At 46.3% G+C, this 11,678-nt stretch overlaps 1 protein-coding gene across 1 annotated transcript in view; it reads right to left on the bottom strand.

Moving 5' to 3' along the window:
* The window catches only part of unc13c (unc-13 homolog C (C. elegans)), a gene marked incomplete at both ends in the record, with an annotated part of 70,186 nt that extends 58,919 nt beyond the window's left edge, over positions 1–11,267 (bottom strand). Inside the window, 3 exons of the mRNA XM_083690906.1 lie at positions 300–352; positions 7,377–8,623; positions 9,149–11,267. Coding sequence (XP_083547032.1) covers positions 300–352; positions 7,377–8,623; positions 9,149–11,267 — 3,419 coding nt within the window. The remainder of the gene's footprint in view (positions 1–299; positions 353–7,376; positions 8,624–9,148) is intronic.
* Positions 11,268–11,678: the final 411 nt, after the last annotated feature.

An 11,678-nucleotide genomic window follows, 5' to 3' on the forward strand; every position in this document is an offset into this window, starting at 1 on the left:
TCCCTCTCCCTCTCCCTCTCCCTCTCCCTCTCCCTCTCCCTCTGCCTCTGCCTCCACTGCAGTGCAGAGATAGACTATGCTACAGATGGCCACTCAGAGAGACGTCTTCACAACACCTTATTATCTGTGCCACTTCGCCACGACACTCCACTGATACAACAGCTCCAACTATTGACTCACAAAAGATGTTGTGACTAAAATTGCACAATTGTATATTCTGTGTTTTCTTTGTCCTGTTGTTGCAACTGAAGTGCCGGTTCTGTACATTTGGGAGTGTGAGCAATGGGGGCACCACTCACCCTCCAGCCTGCAGCCCCAGCACTTTGGGATCCAGGATATTAATGGTGCGAGTCTGCAAAGAGGAGAGGAGAGAGGGCACAGTGTCAGTTAGAGCAAAACACACCATGGCATGCAACCACTTACTGTACACAGTGGGACACTGAAGGGGGGAGACACACACACGCACAAAACGAAAAAACAAAAAGTCAAATTTGGAAAAGCACATCTTGAGGTCAAGTTTAGGAAAAAGGTGAGAGACTAAACTATAATGAGGAGGAGAGGAGGAGAGCTCAGGGTAGAAGAGAGAAGAGCACCGCGGGCCAGAGCAGGAATTATTCCCATGCCAATGTGATTTGCGCAGCAAGGGGTGCTCTACTCTCAGATTATGGAGTGTTCCGTTATTGACGCTGTGGGCCAGATTTGGCAGTTTTATAACATCTCCCCCTCCTCACAGACCAAAGTGTCCTGTTTACAATACCAAATCATTATCACAACAGAGAGGGGAAAAGTAACAAATAATAAACAGTGATGACGGAATGGCCACAAGGCATGCACTTTCATGAGGGAGCTGTATGACATGGTCAAATGCACACACACACGCACACAGACACACACACAGACCCAGACAGACACAGACACACACACACACACACATGCACACTCAGACCCAGACAGACACAGACACACACACACACACACATGCACACTCAGACCCAGACAGACGCACGCACGCAGACACACACACACGCATGCGCACACACACAGACCCAGACAGACGCACACACACACACACACACACACACACACACACACAGACACAGACCAAGGATTGAAACAGGAGAAATCACAGGCATCACATGAGGATGAATTATGTTTTGAATTTATGATTATAAACCTGGGATTCCAAAGCACTGCTATCTGAAAAGAGAAGGGAGTCAAGGAAGGCAGACAGTTAGAGACAGAGACTTCACAAAGAATGCCAGTTAGTAAACTACACAGCTAGTATGCTACTATAGATGTGTAGGAAGGGAGGCTGGTGGACGTAGAAATCGGAGGACAGGCTCATTCCATTCAATCCATTACAACCGTCCTCCAAATGTCTACCTCCAACAGCCTCCCCTGATGAATGGATAATAACTACTATGTCTTGGTTCCTTACATTTGTTTTAAGTCCTTGGGTTGGGAGCAGGTCATAGGGACATGCTCTTGTTTTGATTAATTCATGTGTGTATTTTGTATTTTATTGTGTTGTGTTTTAAGGTGTTGTTTTGTAATTATATTTGTTTTGTAAAAAGGGCATGCCCGCATAAGAGACCGCAGTCTCAGTGTGTTTCCCTGGTTAAATAAAGGTTAACCAAAATAAGTGGAGAACAGTTAATTAAGTATGACATTTGACTTCTGTTTTGTTCCTCATTACAAATGTATGCAGAAATGAGGAGAGGGTCAACATGTTCCTGGGGGGAGAGGGCCTATGAATAGAAACATATACAGTAGCACAGAGAGGTCACCAACACCTACTGTTCATTGCTTGGTAGAACATAGTAAAATCAATACAATTCAAACACTTAACTGCTCAGTATCAGTAGCATTGACCACACAAAAGCGACGCACCGTAAACACATTAGGTAGATGTTGACTCTGATACGTTGATATTTAGGTGTCTAATTGGGGGATGCTAGCTTGAATGCTTTACTTTGAAATAGACAGGACTACATGGAACAGTGCAATTACTCTTCTATTGATCTGCCTGTGATAAAATGCCAGCATAAACCAGATCAAATACCGCCACGAATAGTAAACAGGTGTTCACGTCAGGTAGTAACAGCCATCTACCAGTGACACAGAAATGCAGGGACTGTAACTGTTATCGCTGTATGAGGAAACCCCAGACCTTGTGCACAACTGGACAGCCTGTCAAACTACAGCACACCTCTTAAGAATAGAAAACCTCTGCTAGGTCTTTTTGTCAGTCTTTTTGTCAGTCTTTTTGTCAGTCTTTTTGTCAGTCTTCTCTTATATCAATCCTTTTTTTTGCCTCCCTTCCTCATGTTCTTTTCTGCTTCCTGTTGTCACGTTGTTTTGTTCGTATTTTGTGAGAAATTCATTTTGTGTAAAATAATAAATGAACAAACAATGCAATGAAAAAGGTTAAGTCCCTGTGGACACCAGTGCAGGTTCTTTGAGGTGCTGGTTCTAGCAGGTGCCTCTCAGCATCCAAAATTTAAGAACATACTTGGAAATAACAAGCTTCTGTATAATAACAGCTAAGATAGCATCGCTATCTAGTATAGCTAAAATAGATAGCCTCCTCCTCATGTAAACAGCTATGGTAGATACGGCTAACCACAGAGATACGCAATACAAATATATACAGGTGTATACAGGTATATGGTACGTACAGGTTATAAAAGAAGAGTCTTAAATCACTGGAAGAAATACATTTAATCGATTTCAAGAGGAGAGCTGGTTGTATTGTGAAGAGCATGTTGAGAAAGCAGCACTAAATCCTGCTGGTCAGTGGCGAGCAGACACGCATGGTCACACACTATCGATCAGAGCTCACTGGAGCAGCCAGGCCTGCACAGGGCTGATAATTTAACCAGGTACCGACCCCCCCCCCCCTCCCACACACACACACACACACACACACACACACACACACACACACACACACACACACACTCGCCCCCACACACACCCGGAGGGCAAGCCGCAATGTCAGCATAGGGGAGGCGGAGAGGGGGAGGGAGGAGACGATGACTATTTCATGTTGAGAAATACTCTTCACTCCAGTTTCTCAACGTGTGACAAAAGAACCTGCTGTATGGTGATATCCAGGTGTAGAGCATGTCATACGTAGCAGACCCTGAGAGCCAGACTGGTACTAGGGGCTTTTCAGCTATGGGAGGGCCAGTTCACCATAGCAACACACCATTCCTGATTCCGTTCCATGCATTACAATGAGCCCGTCCTCCGATATCTACCTCCACTAGCCTCCATTGCAACACACACACACACACACACACACAGTGTTTCTCTGTTTATCTATATACTGTACCATTGGCTCAGTGGCCAATCATCATTATTCAGCTGATGTTCAGAGAGAAAGGCAACTACCACAAGGCCTGCTCAGGTTTAGCCAGAGTTGATTCACTAAAAAAAAGACTGGGGACAGGGGAGAGTGGCCTTGTCAGGTGACGCCAGGGAGGACTAGGGAGAGGGACTATTATGCTCAAGGCATTTTCCATCTCTGAGTCACACATCCAAGTCATGTCTCCAGCTAGCAGTTCAGTAGCTGCGTCCCATGGGGCCACGTTGTCAGAGAAACACAGGCAGATAGGCCTACACCACAGACAACCATACTGACTGGCGCACTGCATTACTAGTCACCGTTCCTCTAACTCCAGTCTTCCGAGTGACTAAGTGGTAGTGACTGAGAGAAGCTGATGTCAGATGCTTTGTTTAGTACACATTGCACCGTAAAGACGAGGCCCCGCAGGCCTATGCCTACAATAGAACATCACACTGGAAACATCGCCCTGAAAATAGGCGGGTTGTTACAGCATGACATGGGTGAATATCAAATCAGGGAGTACACTTTTGACAACTTTCACGTCATTGTTTGAAGTTTGAACTAGATCATCAGGTTGACGCGTTTCATATGGTAAATAGCTACTTCAGCAAATATGACCCACATTATAATACTGTCGCATAAAATATGACTGATTTCATTAATGTTATGCAGTACTCCGAGCAGGGCGGCAACTGAGGAAGGTGACAAACTTAGTTTTTTGTGGTCTATTGTGTACTAGCTCTCCACAGGCGGAGTTTGAGAGTGGTTCAGATCTGAGGTCTACGTTGGCACTATTCAGAGAACACACTGCATTATGTAAGAGCTTTGCGAAGGCACACAAAAGGCATATATAAAGTCTCCTCCTGTCTGCCTGCTGCCGGTATCAGAGGGGACTGGGTGACAGTATCTATCTCTGTGGCTGAAGCTGTTTCCAGAGGAGAGGGGAGTGATGGGCCTCAGGGAGCTACTGTATTGTACTGTCGCACCAGTGAGGGCAGTGACTCCACAGGAGCTTTACAGAGCTGGTGCTAATTAAACTCCCACAGATAGGCAGACAACTGGACTGGAAATCACTGCTGTGACTGCCATAGACATGGAGCTCCTAACTGGCCTGACTTGTGTATACTCTATGAGGAGCTGGTGTGACTGAAACATTGAGCTGAGGGCATTGATATTGAAGCGGCCAGTGGGATCCCCCAAAACAACAACACAGCCGCTACTTCCTCTTTATCTGCATTTTTCATAACCACACTTCCAGATATTGTGCATAGGCGTGGAGAGGGTCTGCCTCTGTGCCTTCCCCCAGGAGACAGCAGCAACTTCACTAGCAGACCCATATAAATATTCTAAGCAAGGCTGACCTGGTTACAGAATGCCCTTGGGAGTGTGAATTAGCATCTCAATACAGACGCTGCTGCAGAGTGAAGACCGGCCTGGCAGGAGGAGCAGAGGCGCTGAGACTCGCTGCACAGCGCCCCAAACGGCCCTAGCACGCTTCTGAACACGGGCACAGAGAGCACGCATCAGCCATGAGCGAGAGAGAGAGAAGGAAAGTGTTCCTACTTTTCCTCTACTTTAACTAGCCTGCTATTTGTCCCACAACGACAGGCCCGGCACCTGACAGGGGCAGGGAGCGCTGCGACTACTACGGCTGTTTGGCCAAGCTGATAGGCCGACGTATGACTACAACTGAGGCCATAAATCAACACTAACTGGATGTTTCAGTGCTTGACTATAAATACACCATTTTTCACTTCATTGCCTATTAATCCAAGGAGATTTATCGCTGGGCTATGTTGTTTCAGGAATATCCAGATAGGGTTTACGGGTAGGACAGATGTGATTCCAGGCGTAGTTCACTGCTAGGATAGGTGTGTGTCAGGGGAGGCTGATACGATACCATTCCTCATTCTGTTCCATGCATTACAATGAGACCATCCTCCTATTTCCACCTTTACCAGCCTGCACTGGTGTGTTTTCAGTTATAGTTTACAAGTAGAATATATACTATACATATATGTTGTTAGTTATGCTTAGTCTCTGTATTATATTAATAATTTGTTTTATACAGCTATATACTGTAGTGTATTCCATGGCTAAGATGAATATGTATGCTTTAAACTAGTGTACGCAGCAGTAACACTTTCCTTGTCTCAACCTCGTATCGAGTAACAAATTCAGTTACACTTTTTTGCGGAACCAAAATTACCATGTAATCTAATTAGATGTTATATTGAAAATTCTTAATTACTGTACACAATAATAACTCTTTTGGATTAATTATAGCAATTACCACCAGGCACCATTTGACACCTATTGTGTTGAATTCTTTGAGGCAAATACCAGAATGAATTGAATACCTCAGAAAGACCAGGTAAATCCCGGTGGAAAGTGTACCATAGTGTAATCACGTACAGTATTCTTTGCACCTTAATAGGGCTCAAATAGCAGCAGTCATAGAGCATTATGAAAATGTATCATAATCCCTAACCCTAACCTTAAGGCACGAGAGATGCCTCAGCTGTGATATGTTCCCAAAATGTCCTAGTCTTTAAAGCCTTATTGCTTTATCATAATGTTCCATAATGTTCAATGACTACTGTGATAAGCCTCTATGAATGTATACACATTTATCAGGCTTTATATGAGACCATATAACCTTAATAAGAGGGTGCTTCAGATAAAGTGATACCTCTCTAGCCTGCCTGTCTACAATATATGGTGTAGCCTGTGAAGGCTGTGTTCTCAACCATGCTATGCTGTTAGTGTGGGAATACACTGTGGCTGCTCCACCACATGTAGGTCAAGAGCTTGTTCACTTTAAATAAGAGAGGATATTCCCCTGGCCCCTCCATAACTCAAATAGAAAACCTTTTCATTCCACTTGAAACAGTTCATTGTTTGCTTCACTGAATCAATACTAGGCACTTATGCAGCTTGAAAAATAATGTGTCTTTGGCCACATTTTTGTTTTATTAAGCTTTTTCTGACATATTGCTTGCATGGAGCTATACCTGCACACCTGAACTGGAGATAAATACAGTGATTTAGAATTTATAATTTTGGCAGAATCCAAGGGGCAAATGCAACAGCAGAACAATAACACATCAATACAATGTACCAAATACAAACATTATTCAATAAAGAGAGACAATGTTCTTGTTGACGCAGAAAGAAACAATGGGCTGTCCACACTGCAAACATACTGCACTTGTGAGGTTTTGTTTCTGTCTGTTTGAGGCACTGCACATTGCACTGGTGTTCTCAGAGGTCCCACCTGGACCTTGGTAATGGACTGAAGCCATGTTGCCATTTCACTCAGAACAGAACTGATGGCAGCTCAGGGGCCAAGGGTGCTGTACCATTTTAATCTATTAAGATTTCATGAGAAATTACGGGCCCACAAAAACATACCCGGCCCCACTACCCGGCCCTCTTATTCTGTACTAGGATCCCATCAGGCAAAGCCTTTAGTGCTGCAATTTCTGAATAGAAACCTATAACTAACCATGACCCTATTCCTGCAAGCCAGTCCTCCCTTCATTTCATCATTTCACAGAAAATCTATTACCAATTCCAGAAGACACCAGGGCAAATCCAGTATTCCAGGTCAATGCAAAGTCCCTTAAATCCTCAGCATCAGTGTAACAAAGTCTGGGGTTTCCATAAATCTCAGGGCTCACTCCAACAAAGTCCCAACCTTAGACTCAAATGCCCCACTCAGACCTGATCTAGAACACATGTCTGTGATAAGGTCATATACTGTAGATGTAAGCAAAGCAGTGCACAAGCATGTACTGTATTTACTTTCAATGTACACTATGCACTGATATATTGTGCTATTGATATGACTGATAATTACAGTACATATTACATGCAATAATATATTGAAACCCTCTGTGCACACAAGTGAAGTGTAGTGATGAGCAGGTGAATAGTATTAAATGTATCCGTTACATTACTTTGTCATGACTATGTAATAGGGTGTTATAACGTTCTGCATTGCATTGCTACTTTGACACACAGGTGCTATAAAGGAAAGAGGAACTATACCTCCAGCCAGGATCTGCTGCTTCAGCTCATCCATCTGTTTCCTGTAGGCCCTTAGCGCTGCTTCCTTAAACGTTGGACGGATACGCTTCTTTGGCAGGGCCTCCGCCGGCTTCTCCTCTGTGACGTTTTTGTTTTCGTCCTCCTGTGGTGCCACTGTTTCAGACGCTTCAGAAGCCTCCTCCATCTCCTCCACCTCCTCATCCCCTTCCTCCATGTCCTCTGTCTCCTCGTTGTCCTCTGTCTCGTCCGGGTCCTCCACATCCACGTACTCCACCATGGCCTCGTACTCTGCTGTATCCTCTGTTGGCTGGGTGTCGTAATCCTCGTTGTACTCCTCATCATACTGCTCATCCAGACTGCAATCATACTCTAGCACACGGGTCTCCTCCTGAGTCGCATCATAGTCCTCAGAGACCTCAAAGTCTTGGGTTGCCTCATAGTCCTCGGACCCCTCATAGTCCTGAGAGACATCATAGTCCTGAGAGACTTCGTAGTCCTGCAGTGGGTCTTCTGTCTCTTCCGTCTCATTGGCGTTGCTTTTGTTCTCCAGGCTGGCAAGCACCTGCTCCATCACTTCTACGTAGTTAGTCTCATTGTCGACACTCTGCTCCCCCTCCGCCACTTCTTCATCCTCAGCCTTGTAGGTGAAAGGCTCTGTGTAGACATCTGAGTCGATGGTGGTGCTGGAGTCATTAGCGGTGGAGGTGGATAACGTACGGAAGCGGTCCATGAAGGAGGAAGAGTTGGCTGGTTCCGGTTCAGGGGGGGCGGTGCCACTCGGGTTTCCAGTTTTCCAGACCACCTCCAGGGCTGACTTGGCCCTCTGAAGGGTGTTGCCAAAGCCAAAGCCAAAGGATTTGTCAGTGAGGTCAATGCTGAGACGGCTGCTCCAGGACTTTGGTACCTCCTCTGTCTTCTCTGCTGAACGGATTTCACTCTGACTACGGTACATGGTGGAAGACTTGGTCTGGTTCTGATGGAAGCTGTGATTGACATTGATCTCAGAGAATGTTTCTTTAGGGGCCACTTTAGGGGTGACTTTAGGGACCTCTTTAGGGGCTACTTTAGGGACCTCTTTAGGGGTGACTTTAGGGTCCTCTTTAGGGGTGACTTTAGGGGTGATTTTCGGGCCCTCTTTGGGGATGACTTTCGGGCCCTCTTTAGGGGTGACTTTCGGGCCCTCTTTAGGGGTGACTTTCGGGCCCTCTTTAGGGGTGACTCTAGGGACCTCTTTAGGGGTGACTTTAGGGGTGACTTTAGGGCTCTCTCGAGGGCTCTCTTTGGGGCTCTCTTTAGGGCTGACTTTAGGGCTTTCTTTAGGGCTGACTTTTGGGCTTTCTTTAGGGCTGACTTTAGGGCTTTCTTTAGGGGTGACTTTAGGGCTTTCTTTAGGGCTGACTTTCGGGCTTTCTTTAGGGGTGACTTTAGGGCCCTGTTTCGCCATCACTTTAGGGCCAGCGGTTACCTTAGGGCTCTCTTTAACGGTTGTCTTAGTGCTCTCTTTAACGGTTACTTTAGAAGCAGCGGGGACCTTAGGGCTCTCTTTAAGGGTTATCTTTGGGCCCTCTTTGGGGGTCACTTTAGGGGTCTCTTTAGAGCCTTTTTTAGGACCCTCTTTAGGGTGACGGGATTGTGTTTTTAAGACAGGCTCCCTCTCTTTGATAGGCAAAAAAGAGGGGACATCTGAGGGGATGATGGAGGAGACAACAGGGGGGATGGCAGAGGGGACAATGGTAGAGACACTATTGAGAATCATGAAGGTCTCTTCCCCTTCAAACTGCAGATCCACCTCCTGACACTTAGTGATATTCTCAGGGAAGCCCGGGATGGCAGCAGGGTCAAAGGGGCTACTGACTTCAGACACCAGGTTCTGATCTATGGAGGCGTCCAGGCCAGAGTCAGCGCCCTGCTCTAGGTGCGGCCAATCCTTCCAAGGGGAGAGGTCACCCTGGAGAGAGAGCTGGGAGCCGCTGTAGTGGCTCCTGTCCCCAGACATGCAGACCAGACCGTTACTCACCCCACTGTCAATGGTTTCTGTGGTCTCTGCCTCATTTGGCTCTGCATAGGGAGGGTTCTCCTGGCTAAGGGGTTGGCTGGTGCTGGCGTACCAGGAAGAGGCCATGTCCTCCTGCTTCCTCTGCCACAGCTCCTGATCTGAGGAGGAGAGCATGGAGCAGCCATTGACCCGGCTAAAGTATTGGCTCTCAGAGAAGTCTTCAGAGTAGGATTGGCAGAGTTTGGAGCAGTCAGACTCAGAGCGGCTAAGCTTGGGGGTGGAGTAGTCACTCTGAGAGAGCCAGCCTGGAGTCAGGTCAGAGTAGTAGGGCTTAGCCTGTCTGTCTGGGTCGTCATAAGATTCATCCTCATAGTGAACCGAGCCAGAGTACCCAGCCTCATCTGCTGATCGGCTGTGATCATGGGACCTCTTCTTGTCAGATTTATTTCTGTGGGCTGGCTTTGAAACCACCATTGCATATTTGTTCCTGTTTAACTCGTCTAGCTCTTTGTCACTGTCCATTGAGTCCCAATCATCACTCTCTACTTTCTCCTTTCCTGAGACCTTTATGTCCATGCTCTCATAGGTTTGTGAGGTGGACATCGCTCCTTTGTCTTTCCTGTCCTTCACATCATGAGATAAGCTATCAGTGGAGACAGATATACCTGTCCCTTTAAGTTTATAGCATTTTTTCAAAACTAAATCCCTATCTTGGGTGGTTGAAAAAATAACAATAATAGGACGAGGTTTAGCATTGGAACATTCTCTTTGTTGCCCTAACCTATGAGCTAGTTCTACTTTAAGTGTTTTATGTGCATCAATGAATCCCATTTTCTCCTTTAGAATTTTGTAAATTAGACTCTCTGTCTTCTCTAGCTTTTCCTCTGGAACATTGAGGAACCTCAGAGTTGCCTTGTTGGTCTGGTGGCTGACCTGTTTGATGTAGTCGTGGATGTCGCGCGTCTCTCTCCTAGACTGGACAAACCCTGAGCGAAGCTGCTCAATCTCGGTCTGCACGACCTCCACGCTGCTCGAGATCTCATCAATGGAGTTCTTCAGGGCGTTGACGTGGCCTCGCAGCTCTGTCAACTCTGTTTCAATCTGGCTGATCCCTTGCAGCTCCTTAAAGATCATCTCCATCACATCCTGGGTCTGGCTGATGCAACCCGTAGAAGAGGAGCCGGGTTCCAGGGTGGAGCTCTTCTGCTGCCGCCCAGCGCGGTCTAGGGACTTGCTCCGGATTCCCAGGGTCTTCCTCCAGTTGCTTACCTCTGAGTCGGAGGAGACACATTCCTGGCTCTTCTTCCATTTCCTCAGCTTGCGTAGCGCGCCCAGTCGGAGCGTGTGTAGACTGGAGCGTTCCACCCGTTCACCCTCAGAGCTGCCATCAGAGGGCGCCAGACTGATGAGGCTCTTCCTGTTCCGTCTTACTGGCATGGTGTGAGATTTCTGTTCATCCAGTCTCCGGATAGGTTTCTCGCTCAGGGAGTCAGAGTAGCTGCTATCAATGGACAGAACCTCCTGTAAGATACTCTCATTATTGTTCAACAGAAGAGCGTGTTTTGGAAGTCCGTTTGCGATTGCTACCCGATAACTGAACGTTGGAGAGAGAGATGAGCAGTCGTTTTTGTCGTCGTCGTCGAGGGATATGTTACGTGCCGAAGAGCATTTGGAGATTTTTTTTACGGTGGTTTTAAGAGTGGTGGAGAAAGTTGGATTACGTGCTTGCAAATCGGTGGTCAATTTGGGCTCTTTATTTTCACTACTCTCTTTCTTCTTATTGGGATTCGCCAATTTCTTTGTAAACATTCCTTTGCAAATCTTTACAATGTAAGATGATAGGGTCGTGAGTAAGGCAGAAACCATGGAGGAGGGCAATACTGGAGAGATTTCAATTTCAGACGCAGTAAAGGGGAATAGGCTGAGAACTCAGCGTTGGTGGATGAAGAGCACTAAACCTGCTCCTGACAGTAGCACTGGCCCTGGAAAGCCACAGGGCACTGGGAGTCCTGCTTAGATGGGCTCAACACACAAACTCTGTATATCCCAGTGGGGGTCCAGAAACATGCAATCCAGTAGCTCTCCTTTGGACAAGACACATTGCTCTGAAAAAGAAAAACAGTGAAAAACATTAATAAGCATACTGTACCACCATACTGTACCACACACTCACTGTCACTCACAGCACATTTAGCCATGCATTGTATCACAGGGCATGATCAATTATTGAGCTGAAATCCATATATCCATATATACACATTAAATACAGACAACCAT

The sequence above is a fragment of the Argentina silus genome, assembly GCF_951799395.1.
Source record: "Argentina silus genome assembly, chromosome: 19".
Classification (NCBI taxonomy): domain Eukaryota; kingdom Metazoa; phylum Chordata; class Actinopteri; order Argentiniformes; family Argentinidae; genus Argentina; species Argentina silus.